We start from the raw sequence: 17,517 nt of genomic DNA on the forward strand, positions 1-17,517 counted from the left end.
AGGAGGCCCCCAGTTCCTTTTCGGCCCAAGGGGAACCGACATGGGACTGTTGTATGGCCCAAATGTGTGAATCTACATACTCAAGATTCTGGCAATAATAGCATGTGTTTGAATGAAGAGAATGGAACTGAATAGGGTGTGTGTCACTAGACACAAAAATATCCACCATGCATGAACATATTGAGTGGTTTTTTAATGTCATTATATTTTCAAATGTAAAACTTACAATGTATGTAAAGCGAAATACACAGGAGATTGTTTTTAGATCAGCACATTAAACACTAATTCCCAACAAACATTTTCTCCAATATTTATTTCATCGATTCATCATATTGCATTTCAGCTTTTGTGGTATTTGGCATTTTAGGCAACTTTTAACAAAGTTAGTGTCAATTTAATGATACAAATACAACATAAATATACATTTTTTTGTGGCAAATGCCATTCTGTGACAGTAAACTGTAGATCTATACATCTTCCTGGATACAAATAAGATAACATGCAACAGGTATTTATGCTCAGAAGAGACAATTAACAGGCCCTCTGCTTTGATAGGTAGATGTGTGGTTTGAACATGTTTGTAATCATTACAGCATTAGACTGTCTGACTGTGACCTGCTTGTAGGTGAAGTGCGTAAAACTCCTTTCTCCCCTTGTGTTGTCTTATTACCACGGCTGTCTCTCAATAGTTTCAATCACATCCTACTGCTTCCTCCTGCATCCATGACTACAGGTTACACAGGGCATGCAAGGTGGAAGCAAAATGGTGGAAAACCTAACCAGTCTTTTCATCAATCAAAAGGTAATTAAGGAAAAGAGATTACAGCATGCAGAGTGAGGCCCGTGGACCAGATGGATTGGAAATACAACACTACCTGGATTAGGGATATTCAAGTGGAAATATTGATTACAAACTTAGTGTTTATAATGGTTTGTGTTTATAATCCACATGGAATATTGCAAAAATGCATTCTGATCATGAATGAGTTAAGTCTCATGTAAACACTTTTAGTCAGTGTTATTATATTGCACAATATCTATATGACATAAAGGATCAAATATTCTCCCTTGGTAAAGCCTCTGGCAAAACAAACTAGTATGGAGCCTGTAGACCACACAATCTATAACTATGTCCAACATCAATTTAAAAGCAAAACCCTGCTCAGAAAATGTCTCAGACAGATAAATATTGTTCCAAACTCATTATTTCCTATGCTCATTAGAGTCAGTGTAACAGACTATTTTGATCATTGCACAATTGCCCACTGGAGAGCAGAAACATATACAATAGTACACTCTCTTCCCTCTGACAACATCAAAGCTACAAGTGGATCAGGCAGCAGAATAGGCAGCCTCGTCCGAGTCCGGGTCCTTGGCACTGTCTTCGCTAGGCGGGCAGCTGAGGTCCGCTACACCCGACTCCTGGTCACTGTTGGTGGAGAGCTCAGGATCGAGGCTTTTGTTCACGTCGTCCCGGGACGGGAGGATGAGCAGCGTGCTCTCTGGCTCCCTCTGCTGGCAGGGGCTGCTGCCGAAGAAGCCCCCTGTGTAGTCTTGAGGGGTGTTGGCCAAGGCCAGGCTACTGTCTGAGAAGGGGGAAGCCCACAGTGTGTTGCTCTGATCCACCGTGTTGGTGCTCACCTGGATGCTCTCCCCCTGCTCCTTCACCAGCGTTGCTATTTTCTAACGGGGGAACATGTGAACATAACGTTACCTCAAACGAAAAACAACGACCATCTTAATCAGTGTGAGGAGTTTGTAGAAGTATGATCAGTCCTTTTTACATTTTAACCATTTAGCAGACGCTTTTATCCAAAGCGACGTACAATTAGAGATTACATTTCCCTGGAGTAATTTAAGGCTAAGTGCCTTACTCCAGGGCACACTAGTGGTGGTATTCACAGGTGGGATTTGAACTCATGACCTTCTGATCACCAGTCCAACTCACTATCCATTAGCCACCAGGACCCCGATGAGTACCTACCTCCTGGTGGGAGGCGAGCTGCTCCTCCAGCTGCTGGGTCTCCTCTCTGATAGCCATCAGGTAGTCCACGGTAGACTGGCGAGGATGCATACCTCTGTCAAACCGGTTGTACAAGGCCTTCCAGAACCTAGACACAAAGACATACAGTATGACTTGGTGGCACTGTGGCTGAAGTCCTCATTTGGAGATCCGCATCCGGAACTCTATGCGTGAAAGTCAAAGTTACGCTTGCGGAACTCAAGTTAGGATTTCAGCCTGTATGAATTAGCTATCTAATCGAATGTTAAATATCCTATGGGGAATGCACTAGAGTGGCTTACTAAGCAACCTCTCATCTTGTAACATTAGATCATGTAACATTAGATCATGTGACATTAGATCATGTGACATTAGATCATGTAACATTAGATCATGTGACATTAAGACCAGTTCAGACCAAAGATCCGTGACGAGACGAGACAGTTTTAAATCGTCGCAGATGAAAACTCAACAACCACTTGCAACCGACGTCAGACCAAAGGTTAAAGATTTAAGATAATTCAGACCGCTGCAACTAGAAGCCGGACGTTCTAAAACAGTCTCGTCTCGGATCTTTGGTCTGAACTGGCCTTTTCATATTGAACAGAAAAGTCATACACCATACAAGTCCATGCACCATCTGAAAAAAGTATTCCACCTAAAACTGTCAAACACAGTTCAGAGTATTAACACAGAGGAACTGTGTCAAACATAGAAGAGAATCATTAGAGGGTTAAGCTTGTCCTTTATATGTACAAACCAGTGGAGGCTGGTGGAGGTAGAAATCGGAGGACCGGCTTATTGTAATGCATGGAATGGAATCAGGAATGGTATCGACCGCACATCTCCCCAGGCACAAACTCACTTGAAACAGTAGGGGGCAGTAACTGGCCGCAGAACCCCTTGAGTCTGGCTGTGGTCAGGTCTGTAGAGGGGATTGATGTAGTCAGCCTGGTTCTTCCACAGGTATGTCCAAAGAGTGTGTGTCTTCTCACGCAGTCTGTCAAAACAAAACACAACCGTGGTCCCATATCTCTCCACCTCTATCTCTCTATTTTCACCGTGTAAATCAAAACCAGAAACAGATGTTCCAGACATCTGTCTCACCCCAGCTCGATCCTCTCCCTCTGGTTGTTGCCTATGAAGTTGCCGTACTGGCAGGAGTAGATATGGTTGTGGATGGTGATGAGGAGCCTCTCATTGTACTCGAAGGCACAGGGGAACTGCTCCATCAGCTGCCACACACACTCTAGGAACTGGTCCATCACTGGGGACACCTCCTTAGGGTCCCCATCCAGGTGGTTGTATCTGGGGGGGGGGGGGAGAACAGCAGCTAGCATCAATCATAGACCTCCAGAGGCATGATATTATACAGTAGATCATTGTGTCTTTCAAAAAACACAGTTCCCACCTGTGAGAGAACTTGTGTCCAAAGGAGATCCAGTCTCTCTCAATCAGAACCTGAGCACAAGAAAACTACATTAATTGACCTCTGATGCACTGGGATACTGGTGTAATTTTTTATACAATTTGTAGTTGTGTAGTTTCATCACTGTCAAGACAAGAGAGAAATATTGCACTGAAAGAGTTTTGTACTAAGAGACAGCTTAAACCTCCTCACCCCTCCTGTGGGGGCTGGTTTTCTACTAAGTCTGAGTCAAGATGATTCTGTAAAGTAGGGCTTTTAATGCTCTATTGCATTCATTTTCCCCCGGGATTTTAACCAGCCAGACAGAGCAAATCCTTATGATCAAAGGAGCAATGTCCATAAGTACAGCACGGACCTACTTACATTAGCTTCCAAAATACCTTTGCCAACTACAATCACCCGGTAACTGAACAAGAGTGTCAACATCAATGTGCTTACATGTCAATAAACATTAAAAACTCTAAAATTAGCCAGAAACGAAGGCAAAAGGAATGTTCCTCATGGAATAATTAAATGCTATCTATTCACACATTTATTGAGAGTTAATTGGAAGATGATTTAAAATTATAGTTTTTTTTATCGGTGCTGTAAATGGGTGCATGATAGCATACATCGTAATACATCTAAGACTACAGCACCTGTACTGTGTACACCTGTAATGTTTAAACCTAATCTAAAACATACAGTATACCTTTGTGTACAGTTGTTGGATAATACAATGGAAAATAGACAAGTTAAGTTAAGTAAATAATGTTCAGGGAGAGTGTATGTACCATCAGTCCTTTCAGAGTCCTGTAGTAGGGGTCCAGCAGCACACAGGCCACAGAGCACACCTGGGCGGTGCGATCCCAACCATCAGAGCAGTGGACCAAGACACTGACACCGTCCTCTGCAACAGCCTTCGCGCACACAAACACATGCATGCACACACACACACAGATAAAGAAACACACACGCACACGCACGCACGCACACACACACACACACACACACACACACACACACACACACACACACAGAGATAAAGAAACACACACGCACACACGCACGCACGCACACACAAACACACACACACACACACACACAGATAAAGAAACACACACGCACACACACACACGCAAACACACGCAAACACACACACACACACACACACACACACACACACACAGCTAAGCTAATATTGAGTGCCGTATTGAGACAGACAGAGCGGATTAGCCTCCAGACCAACCTTAGCGATGAAGATGCCAGCGTCTAGGACGGCTTTGATGTGTTTCAGCCAGCCTGAGCTCTCCAGACCCTCCAGGAAGTCTGCCATGGAGGGGGAGCGCAGTTCACTCGCTGTAGGGTACAGTAACAACACAGCTGGCTCAGAGGCAGGAAGCACAGAGGACAGTATCCATGACGACGCACAACTTTACATTCTTTTTCAGCATCACATTCATTTGGTGGCAGCAACTCACTGGAGTCATTATACTTTATACATCTTATTGTTCTAATTCTTATTACTACAAAACACACAATTGCAGATTGTGAACTTAGAAATAATTTGGGATCCATTGGATTCATTTAAATGACAAAGAGGTCAAATATCATATAAGGTTTTTAGGCCATATTTAGTTTGTGAAAATCGATAAAAGTCCTGTCACACATGAATGACGTTGCCTCTGACTGCGAGTCAATATTGACAGAGAATGTTTTAAAATGTACACTTTGTCACTGGGCAGTGGGCATGGCTTGGAGTCAAAACACAGGCAACTAAATACAGATCTATTTCTGCAACACACAACAACTTAATGCATTAAATTATTTGATTTCTTGAAAACATACAGTGTATATAGACCGACATTTTCCATTTGAGAGCTTAAGACAAATATTTGGAATTCATTCAGTTGCAAAGTGACAAATGAAAACTTACTTCCAGTTGTCAAAAAAACTAAACAAAACACTCATTCATAATAATGTTATACCTTTGTGATGTGAAACTCCCTACAAAAACATCCATCTCTCCTCGTGCGATAAGGTGCTGACAGAAGTGCATAAGAGAGTAGGTTGACAGATGCGTTTATGGGTGTGTGACCTCAGAGTACTTGTCGGAGGGCATTAGTGCGCTGACCTGTGAGAGACCACGTGACAGGGGAGAGTGGCGCTGGCAACTGGAGGGAGCAGGTGAGTGGGTTCAGTCAACCTTGGTTCTGGAACATTTAGCACGGGCTAGCAGCTAACTTCTGGGAAACTTGTTCTTGGAAGAATAATGAAAATAATGTCTGAACTGACCTAGCTGAAATGAAAGAAAGCCACTGCCATGCGATCTCCGGACCAACGCTCCCTCTGACATTCAAACCCGCAGTCTCCCTCGTGTTTCCAGGGGGCAAGGAGTTATCACAGCTAAGACCAGCTATTGTTTTTAAAAACGTTGAATCACATCATTCTCACGCCCTCAGTCTCTCTTAAGGGGAATAAGGTCCCAAATCGTACGCTCCAGGAAGCAAAAATAGTCCAACAATGAAATCCAGATGGATTCAAAGTCTTCCTGGCCGCACCCCCGCACATTTCCAAGAACTCCTAGGGGCCAATCTGAGTCCTGATTGCAGGGCAGTCTGCATCACTGCATAGGAAAACCACAGGGGTGGCATCATGGGTCCCTACTCTCCTGATTACACTAGAGACACAAAAGTGGGTTAGACTTAAAAGGAGAAAGCCAAAGCTATCTAGCATTGAGTTTAATAAAGTCTAAAAGCAGTGGACAAAAAGACTGCGAGTATATTGCTTTGGCAGCTCTTGGAAATTTGTTACAGTACTGTACAGTACTTGTGCTGCCAATGAGGACTTATGAGAGCGATGGGGTTCTCTAAAGCATTGGCGGGGGACCCAAGATGACCTGGAAAAGGTAGAGGGAGGTGGCCTTATGATAACTTGATCCTGGTGGTTACCTTCAAGCATTTTCTGTAGGCTGTTCCTCATCACATGGATGTTCTCAATGCCAATGAACTGAAACTTGATGTTGGAGTAGTTGTCTTCGTTTTCGTAGCCTTTCCCTGCTGCTCGGTTCGCCATTGCGTTCAACTGGAGAGATAGACAATCAAAGACCCTCAGGAAAAGACCTGTGTGACAACATGCTCTAGAGTTCTAGATGGCGCTGGCTCTAGTTCTAGTAGATGGTGCAACACATACATTCTGTATATACACATATACATTCTGCTGAATGTATATTTTGTGTGTATCATTTTCTTGCCTTGAAAAAATCAGGTGTAGTGCTGCTGAGGCACAAATGTGTACATTTCAAGCCTGCAAACTGCGACACTTTAAATTAATGTGCAATAACACTATGTGCAATATGACAACCCTAGTCGTTTTATCTGTACAGTATAGTATAGTGGATAGTGTACATAGCCTTTATTTATGTAAACCAGCTCCTTTCCCTTCTTGTTTTTTTTGTTTTTTTTTTCTTTCCTAGCACCAGGGGAGCCACCCCTCCCAAATGTTGTTGTTTGGTACCTGTACTATAGCAATGACAATAAAGACCATTCATTCATTCATTCATTCATAAATGTATATAATTCAATCATTCTATCTCTTTTTCCCCCCCTCATATTTTGTTATTACGTATATGTCTTGTTATATGCACCCTAAATTCCCCAGGGGAAGTATCTCAGGGGAAGTATCTCGCACGATTGTACTTGTATCACCAGAGTGACAAATAGTCATCTTGTATCTTGTATCTCTTGTACATTGGCCATATGTACATTGTGTATGCACTATTTTGCCTGTTTTCAACCAGCATGATGCTCGGATGTTTGAAGGCTTTTGTTATGAGCAAACTGGCCAGCTGGCAAAATTATGCATGATAAATAAAGTCCACCTGGACATACTGTAGGGCCTACAGTAAGGACAGCATTGTTGACATCCATCCACCAGCTCCGGGGCTCACCTTGGGCCTTGTGTCCACCACATACATGAAGTCACTGCGGGGGTTGGACCTCACGATAGCCTCCAGCATCTGCTCATCCTCCAGGCAGCGTGCGCTGAACCCAGACAGAGGCTGACTGCTGCGGCAGATGGCAGCCTAGGAGAAGGAGGACAGAATATGTTGCACTGAATTACTGTACAGTAGATGTACTGTATACAGTAGCTCTTAAGTACTGTGAAATATATGTGACAGCCGCTGGTGAAACCGGGAACAAGTCAATCCAATCAAATTGTTCAGACCTTTATTCTGAAAAATTTTAATAAATGTCAGTATTGTTGAAAATCAATGACACACAGTCAACTAACACAGCTTGTTTTGTGAGCCTGCTAACAGGCAAGGCAAGTTTATTTGTATAGCACATTTCATACACCAGGGGCAATTCAAAGTGCCTACTACTTTAACAATGTAAAGTAGTGTTATAGTTAATTAGGTAGTAGTGGGGATTACTCACCGAATCCATTGCATTGCAATATTTTGGCTTGAGTAGCGAGTGTGTCATTGATTTTCAACAACGTTGACATTTATTTACATTTTTCAGAATAAAACGGTAAATGGTAAATGGACTGACTTATATAGTGTCTTATTCCAAAGCGCTTTACAATGGCCTCTCATTCACACACCAATGGCGGCAAGCTACCATGCAAGGCGCTCATTTGGAGCAATTTGGGATTCAGTGTCTTGCCCAAGGACACCTCGACATGTGGCCAGCCGGGGTTCGAACCGCTGATCTGCCAACCTTACGACCATTAGACGCCGGCTCTACCTCCTGCGCCACAGCCGGCCCTAAAAGTCAGAACATTTGATTGGCTGCCAACTTCCCGGTTTCACCAGCTGCTGTCACATATGGTCCTCTCTGGTCTCTGTGGCTCAGTTGGTAGAGCATGGCGCTAACAACGCTTAGGTGGTGGTTCTGGGTGCGATTCCCGCTGGGACCATATATACTGACAAATGTATGCACTCACTGCAATATAAGTCATGGATAACAGCTTCAGCTAAAAGGTATATATCAATATATTAAGACAGCAATGCCCAACAGTACATAGCTGTAAATACTGTAGGGCTCACTTATGTGCTTGAGGTAATAAATCAACTACACAATTTCATATTTTCATTCCAGGAGCATGGGGAGACAAGGCCAGAGACCTCTGTGTGGTTCCCATAGTGAGACCCCCCCCTCCCACAGATCATAAATCCAGAGCAGGGTCCATCTGAACACACTGAGCTCTACACACACTGACCCTGAACCCTGGGAATCTGACCCCACACATATAAAACACTCCAACTGGAATTTTAATATTCAGGGACTCGTCACACACACACACAGACACACACAGACACACACACACACACACACACACACACACACACACACACACATGCTGTTATACAGTACTTCTGCCATTCTGCACACATCAGTGCATTCAAAAGAAAATATTTATTAATCAGAGGGGAGCCCTGTGCTTCCTTGGGAAGTGAGGCCTGTGCCAAGAAAGCCCAACCCTGTCTGAACTGGATACAGCGAGAAGCCTGAGCAGAGCTTTTATCATATCCATATATCACAATAGACCAGGGAGCAGAATTGGGCTGATCCCCGTGTTCAGTGTGGTTATAAGAGGACCCATGGTCATCACACACTGGGCTAACACAGGCCACTCTGACTGGACGTCCTGCAGGGTGACAGCCATGGAAGCACAGTATGATACGACATGATGGGGGGACTGACAGATACCGTAGCTCTGATGTAGGAGCTATCAACATAGGAATATGTTTGCAGCACATCACAACATTCTGTATGTTTGGTTATGGAGAGAGAGAGAGAGAGAGAGAGAGAGAGAGAGAGAGAGAGAGAGAGAAAGAGAGACTGAGAAAGAGGGAGAGAGAGAGAGAAAGAGGGAGAGAGAGAGAGAGAGAAAGAGGGAGAGAGAGAGAGAGAGAATATGATAAAGCAGAAACAATGTGTTATTTCTGGGGTTGCTTTGGGACTGCTGTCAGACTCACATGGTTGTCTTTGCAGTAGTATGACAACGTGGGAAATCGCCCTCGGCTTCGGAACTTAGAACTCCCAACGATGACCGGAGGGGTGGCTGATTTTGGCACATACAGGTCAGCAGGATAGGTGTCACTCACCTGAGGAAAGGACCATTCAATTACCCACGAAGAGTTACCCATGCAGAGTTGGTACAGTGCCGCTTACATTCAGTGCTCATGTTTTGACTAATGCACTCCTTGTCCAATAACACAATATGATTAGTGTTAACAAGTGCATATGTGACAGCAGCTGGTGAAACCGGGAACAAGTTGGCAGCCGATTTAACGTTCAGATCTTTATTCTGAAAAATGTTAAATAAAATTCAGCGTTGTTGAAAATCAATGACACACTCGCTAGTCAACTAACACAGCTTGTTTTGTGAGCCTGCTAACAATGTAAAGTAGTGTAATAGTTAACGAGGTAGTAATGGGGATTACTCACCAAATCCATTGGATTGCAGTATTTTGGCTTGACTAGCGAGTGTGTCATTGATTTATTTCGATTTTTCAGAATAAAAGCCTGAACATCTCGATTGTTGGCGACTTGTTCCTGGCTTCACCAGCTGCTGCCACCTATGTTGAGTGAGATAAAGGCTGAGCAGACCTTGTAGTCATGGTTGACTGGGGTGAGTTTCCAGAGGTGGTTTGGAACGCCCATTCTACTGTACTCAGCCTTGAGGTCCAAGAAGTTCCACTCCTGCTCCCTCTCCTCCTTGTCACTGTTAGGGTTATAGGAGAAGCAATACAGCTCCTCATAGCCCTCTGCACGACAAAGAGAAACACACTGGAGTGACAAACTGACTCAACAGAGTCATCTCAGGGAGGACTGAGGACTCAACAGTAATCTCAGGGAGGACAAAGCACTGAGAGGGACTTTGATGCCATTCCTCATCCATTCCTCCACGCATTACAACGAGCCATGCTCTGATTTCTACCTCCACCAGCCTCAATTTACTACTAATAATATTATGTGCTCAGTCCAATGGAGGCTGATGGAGCTAGAAATGATATTATAACCCTCATGTTGCATTTTTATTTGGGGGTACAAGAGGACATATAATAAATTACAGATCCTCTTTATAATCTGGAAGCCAGTTCCACATCTTTTCTTTGTTCTTCTTCGCATGTTCACAGAAACCAGATTGATATCCTTATTGTAATCTGCAACGACAGTCAAATCATTATGGTAATCTCTGTGTGACAAGAGTTCACCTGGCTGGGAGAGGCGCAGGAGGGACACGTGAACGTCGTGGCAGTCCCTCTCCTGGGGGATGACGAAATGGAGAACCTGGAAGTTCTTGCAGTGGATGATCAGAAGGCATCCTGTGGCTGTGGTGGCCTGCTTCTCCACACTGCACACTAAGCTGTGCAGAACCTGGTAGAGAGAGTAGAGAACAGGAGGATAAACAACTCCTGCAAGTGCAACACTAGACTATAACAAGTTATTATTATATATATATATGAAATAACCCCATTAATCTTGTCACGGCACAATCGTGTAAACACTATTACATCGTAATCACAATGTACTGATTTTGCCTGACCACAATTAAGCAGGGATGAATGAATGAATGAATGAATGAATGAATGAATGAATGAAGGAAGGAATGAATGAATGGTCTTTATTGTCATTAATACAGTACAGGTACCATACAACGAAATTTAGGATGACAGTGTTATGAGAGGTTTCGTCAGATTTCAGATGTCCATTTCGCTGCCTACCTACCCAAGTTTCTGTACGGATCTCAGTCTCATTCTCCACAAATATGGTATGGGTAGCTGTCAGGTAGAGATTGCCCACTGAGGCTTTTCTGGAGGAGATTCTGTCAATCAATCTGACATTCTCCACCTGGAACAAGGGGAGGAGAAGCAAACCATAAAGGAGATGTGGATGATGAACAACACATCTTCATCATCTTCCTCCTCCTCCTCACCATCATATCATCATCTCCAACAACGCTGTAGATTATACTTTTTGAATACAATAATATTTTTTATTTTTTTAGAATCTATGTTTTGTAGATATACAGTACACTGTATGCACCAATAGACATAGACAATAGGCAAGTGTTTTCCTGATTGTGAAACCAGACTACACAACAGCATTACGTGGCTACATTTGACAGTCCCCTTTTCTTTCCTTCCTTCCTGATCATTAGAAACCATACACAGCGTCTGCGTTCAAATCTTATTCTAATGAAAATGACCGATGCATGCATGCATTTGGGACAATTTTTTTGTCATTATGAGTAAGATCTGAGACCATAGAGGCCTGGAAGACGTGGCATAGGCTATTGTATTGCATTACTCATCATCGCAGACTCCGTGGTTACCTTAGGAAGGCGGATGTGCTCCATCACGAAACACACCAGTCAAAATGACTGCAACAATGAAGATATGCGATTATCATCAGACAAAACGTAATTGGCGAATTAATAATATTCCCTGCAGCATATTGCATTTAACGCGTTCAGCCAGCCAGGTAAATTCTGCCACGGGTCTTCCCTCAGAATCACAGGCTGATGCATGGTCCTAGAGCCTGCACGTGTGACAACACGGCCCTCTGTTAAAAGTTTCATTCAATTTCAATCACACATTAGGCCAGTATTGTATTGATGTTCAGGGGAAAGGGACACGTCACATTATCCGGTAACGTGACATGTAATAACATTATAAGGTTCTATCTCCATTTTTGTCAAAATTGAGTTTTTTACATAATCTGATCAATTAGGTGTTTATTAATGCCTGTGTGGTGTTGTTTTTTTAAATGTTGACATTTTTGAGTTAGTAATTAATAAAATACAAAGGTTCCATCTCACAAAACATAATGGAATGTAAAAACGTTGACGCTCAATATCTCTGAACTGCCCTAAACGGAGATAGAACCTTATCATTCTAAGCTCACGACATGTTGAGGAAACTTGGACATGTATGAATAAATATAGCCATATTATTTTCATTGGAAGAAGTCTATAGGCTACCCGCCACCTGAAGTAATGCATTTCAGTATGTCTCTCACCGTTAAATGAGAAACCGTTACGACCAATGCTACTTTTATGATGTATTTGTAATCATTATTATTTATTTATTCTAGCCCTATATAGCACACACCTCTTCGTAAATCCCGCCTTTACATCCCCTCCTCGTATGTAAATAGTGAACCGTATAACACGTGGTGGGGGTGTGTTAGCAAATAAAAGCTGCAGACACAATTTGTCTTTTTTTTGTGTCCAGGCTGGAACCGCGAAAAGTAAGTTGCTGGCTGCGCTCTAAGTTGCTTCAGGCTTTACTGCATGGCAGGCTATATGCATGAGAGATATTAAACAAAATGCATACTTGTAGATCAATAGTTCCCATAGCCTAACAGAACCTATGGAATGTGTGTGTTACATTAAAGCAATGGCAGCACGCTGAGCTTCAATTGCAAATGTTCTATTTTTCCCATGAAATAATATCATTAGCTATTGTGTACCTTACATTTGCACTGACCTCTGTACCTTTGAGTAGCATACATTCACTGAATTATAGTTGTATCTTCTAATAATGGTTATGATTTTCAATAGGCCTATCAACTGGATTTGTGCTTTAACTCATTTAAATGTAATATTTTCATTTTATTGCCATATACTTTCAGCAAATAAGCCTTTGATGTACTAACCCTCCACTATGAGTGAGAGACACACCGTGGATTACTTAAGTAGGTCGACCGTTCTGTGTGTGGGCCTAGGCATCTGAACTATTCTCAGTCTAATGTAAGCGTACATCCAGAATAAGTGTGTCTTTTAGTTCAGTTAATTGAAATCACCCCCTCCTCCCTCCCCATAATTGGCTGTAATATTGGATATTTATGTTTTTATTCATAAGTTCCTCTGATCTCTTCCAGAATTAGAAGCTAACACACATAGTAATTTCATTATCCTTGAGTTACTTTCCAAATAGATGAAAGGCCACCTGTTTAAGGCCAGCAGAGAGTATACAATAAAACTGTCCAGTTAAACTGAGCAGAAGTGATTGACTTACTGATGCTTGGAAGCCTTGCAGCTTGGTCGTACTCTTACAATTAAACACCTTTCACCCTGTTACACTGGTTCTATGACTAGAATAGAAAACAGATACGTGTGTATGTTCTTTTATTCCCAGATGCCTGTGGCATAATCAATCAGTGGTTGTTTGTCTTAGTCAAACTATTCCAATCTAGGTGTTTGGTTTGCGTGATGGTGTTTAGAAATCAGAAAATAAATAATAATAATTTGTATAGTGCTTTTCATTGAAAAATGTATCTCAAAGTGCTTATAAGCTTGGTCAATTACATATTGATAAAGCAATACATTTTGTGGTAGATGGTTGTCTCCTGTATATATTGTATACTAAAAATATTGTAGTGAGTTTGTTTGTTGTAAAGAGTTGTTTTATAAAGTATCATTTTATGACAGTTATCAAACTTTGCGGCTGTATAGCCTTATGATGTGAGTGATTCAAAAAGTGTCCATCCATAAAGGCATTGTGACTTTTACTACATGGGTGCAATTATACTAAGCACAGTCGGTTGTAAACCTATAGTAAAAGACAGTCGTGTGAATTCATTTTATGAGGTACAGATCTGTAGTAAATTAGTTTATTTTAGTGTACCTCTTAGAATTATTATTTAAACAAATGTGGCCTACTTTTCATGTCATTCAGGTTAAGCATGGCGGGAAAAAAGGCATTCTAGAGCATCCATGTTATAGACAAAGATGTACATATTATAGAATATCTCTATATTTATATTGTTATTCACTGACATGACTTATGTACAGTGAAATAAGTACATTTTCCAATGGTCTAAATATTATTATGTGAAACATTTCTAATATGGACTGTTAATACATATTTACTGAATCAGTTTCATCATCAGTTTTTGGACAGCTTTTCTCTCAGCAAAAACACTATCATTGTATGTGGGCCAAACGAGGTCAGTGAACAGTCAACATCAACTTTTTTGGAAGTCGTGTACCTCATGGGACTTCTGGGGTCCAACTAGAGGCCACATCACTTTAATAGAACAAAACATGTTTTTTATGGAGAATAGATTTGGACGGCACTACCACTAGTGCAGCAGCAATAAGTATAAAGAATAAAGATGAAAAGAGTAGTTACTGAAGTATGTATTAGGGTTGGCAGTCATAATACATCGGGTGTGAGATTTTCTAAACATTTATTAGACAAGAAACCCAAAGTGGTGTCTAAACAATAAGTGGGTTAGGGTTAGGAGTAAAACTTTACAAGTTAACAATAAAACGATGACCTCCAAATCAACGCCACGAATGGACATTCCCATTAGGCTATAGGTGAAGACAACATAGCTTGAACCTAGCGTTGTTGATACACCACTTCTGTGGCTATACATGTTACTTAGGGTTAGCCACTCTAGCTTGAACTTCGTGTCCTTGTTCTGATATATAGTAATCCAATTAATAGAATAATAATAATTATGAATAGTATACTGTATGTTGTGTTTTGGGATTTAGCAATTTTTTAACTGTTTATATAACAGTACCACACAGCCCCAGTGCACACTTTGGTTTCATCATGGAGTGGTCTGTCTGTTTGATGAGGTGACTTAATAACACATTTTGTTTGCTCACTTGGGCTTATTGACTATAGAGTTGCTATTGCCTTCCAGGCAGACCAAGCATCCTTATTGAAACTCAGTCATAATCCAGTATATGCACACAAGCTCAGTATTGGCATAGCAGATATTCACACTTTTATGGTTAAGAAAGGTGGTTATGGTTGAGGTGTCCTCTCCTCAGTCTTATGAGCACAAACCAACATGGCCTGATGTGATTGCTGTGGTCTGTGGGCCTGTGAGTGACATAATGGCTTAATAGTCTATGAAGAATCTGCTTACTAGAAGTCTTTGCTCTCTCTGAAAGATTTGCTTAGCCTTCATGATCTGCCTTCTAAAGATACTTTCTAAATGTGGCAAAATGTTTATGTGGCTAATTGTTCGAAATGGTCTCAAGTGTTTTTTAGCAAAGAATTGCATGGGGGAAAAGAAAACGTAAACGTTAATTATAGTGAGTGCTATAGTTATGAATGAATGAATGAATGGTCTTTATTGTCATTGATATAGTACAGGTACCAAACAACAACATTTGGGAGGGGGGGCTCCCCTGGTGCTAGGAAAGAAAAAAAAAAAAAAAAACAAGAAGGGAAAGGAGCTGGTTTACATAAATAAAGGCTATGTACACTAGTATCCACTATACTATACTATACAAATAAAACACTGTGCTGTACAGTGTTATAAAACAAATAAAACACTGTGCCTATAGTTAAGTGCTTCTGCATCAAACAAACCTCTTCAGATGGGTTCTTCTGACAGAACTTTTCAAAACGCAATAATATTATTTGAGTAATATAGAGCCCAGACAGAGGTGCTGGGTATACAGGAAATCAGTCTGAGATTACCTGGGGGAGATTCTCATCAATAAGGAAGACTATGTCCAAAAACAACGCCGCAGCATCTAACTGTAATAAAGGCAGCATTAGGTGGAACTAAGACTGCATGTCCAGGTGATGTCTCCAGGCTGTTGGGGTCAGAGCCGAGACAGGTCTTAAAATACAATATAAAAGGGATTTGTCTTATTACTGTATGTAGCTTTCCTACACAATGTAGCTACTGTAGTGAAGGTCGTGTGTTGAATGGTGCTGGATGAATGCAGCTCTATGTTACTGTTTACATGCCAGTTATGATACAGTATTACATCATTGTGTCACTTTGATACAACTTCATTAACCATACTGTATGACATGCTTATTTGATAATGGTTTATTATTTTATTTTTTTCAAAGTCGGAAATCCTCTGAGATTTTGAATACTAACTCTTGATCAAAAGTTGGTTTAAGGAAGTGCCATTATGACGCACGACCCCTTTGGTGAGGTTGCCTAAGTTCATGGAACTAATCTGTCTGGATGTTCCATTTTGACAAGCAGAGCAAAAGCTGATTCAAGTCTAGACATCTAATCTGGCAATGTCATTTTCAAAAAGACTGCTTTAACATAGGGTGTGACATCGGACTTCTGTCTGTGTGATACTTAAAAGTGGGTTTTTGGAGGGTTTAATGTTTTAGCCTCAACCTGTCGTCTTTCTGTTTTGATGGCACTTCACACAACTTTGGGACTGGACGAACCGCTGTTGAAGTTCCCTTTGACTAGTCTACCATTGCTTAATTTCTCGCATCGTGTTTTAGGTTGTTTTGTTTGAAACCCTTACACCTTATAAACTCTGTTAAGCAAGAGAAGAATATTTAAGATTGCCACATCAATGTTTATGGAAATAATAATAATAATAATAATAATAATTTATTTATAATTATATTTATTTATTTGTTTACTGTGGAAAGCGTTCAATAGGCCTCATCTTTTAAATAAAATCAAACTTTAAATATTTAAAAGCCACATGTCTCTAAATTAAGGACAAACTCAATTGCTTGAAACTATTAAACAGGTAGGTTATACAGGTCAATGATTGACATTTTCGTGCTGTCTTTGGACCATATGTTAAGTGGCTTTGGTGCTATTGATGTATCTCAATGCTTCTACTCAGGGTCGTTGTCTGTCTCATCTCTAATCCTTCACTCCAACATTTCCTGGTGACAGGGCTGTTAAGTGGAGCGTGCTGCACTGCTGTCCAATGCCTACATGACAAACACCGCTCATTCTGTTGACCGTGTCCACATTGGTGGAGCAGGGTCAATCAGTTATCGACCGACCAATGTATTCAATCGGTTTCACACAATTAGTGTGTGTCAACAATATAAACAGGTTGACCTGACCCAATCTGTTCTTTTCCATCAATGCTATGGTTACATTGGCCACATTACATAACCTGTATCATCCATTTTAGATATAGATCAGTCTAATAACATACAGGGTAACACCCCATGTGACCCCAAATGACCGTGTGCTTTTGCGTCAGTGAGCTATCACCTTTGTTCTCAATGGCATATTGTACCATATCCCGAAATGCATGCTGTCATCTTGTAATGAAGACTTTATTTTGTTTGTTCAACAGCAACCTAAAATAATGCTTTTATTTCCTTGCTTGG

At 41.3% G+C, this 17,517-nt stretch overlaps 1 protein-coding gene across 1 annotated transcript; it reads right to left on the reverse strand.

The window, feature by feature from the left end:
- Positions 1-1,244: 1,244 nt before the first annotated feature.
- Positions 1,245-11,856, reverse strand: mtmr7a (myotubularin related protein 7a). The gene is made up of 14 exons (XM_080525142.1): positions 11,760-11,856; positions 11,153-11,275; positions 10,639-10,801; positions 10,031-10,188; positions 9,397-9,525; positions 7,360-7,494; positions 6,362-6,494; positions 4,660-4,769; positions 4,205-4,330; positions 3,414-3,463; positions 3,110-3,310; positions 2,868-3,002; positions 1,985-2,111; positions 1,245-1,683 (listed from the first exon to the last, which is right to left on the reverse strand). The coding sequence occupies exons 1-14, from the start codon at positions 11,781-11,783 to the stop codon at positions 1,333-1,335; spliced, it is 1,965 nt and encodes a 654-aa protein (XP_080381268.1). The 5' UTR covers positions 11,784-11,856; the 3' UTR covers positions 1,245-1,332.
- Positions 11,857-17,517: the final 5,661 nt, after the last annotated feature.

Source organism: Nansenia antarctica (assembly GCF_963989245.1).
Source record: "Nansenia antarctica genome assembly, chromosome: 3".
In the NCBI taxonomy this organism is placed as follows: Eukaryota; Metazoa; Chordata; class Actinopteri; order Argentiniformes; family Microstomatidae; genus Nansenia; species Nansenia antarctica.

What these genes read in the sequence shown, in the direction of transcription:
- mtmr7a (XM_080525142.1), bottom strand. Translation starts at nt 11,783, where the DNA reads ATGGAGCACATCCGCCTTCCTAAG. An exon ending in CTGGCATCTTCATCGCTAAG is followed by an intron (nt 4,331 to 4,659) that starts GTTGGTCTGGAG and finishes GTGTGCGCGAAG; the next exon opens with GCTGTTGCAGAGGACGGTGT. An exon ending in AGGGAGAGGATCGAGCTGGG is followed by an intron (nt 3,003 to 3,109) that starts GTGAGACAGATG and finishes TTGTTTTGACAG; the next exon opens with ACTGCGTGAGAAGACACACA.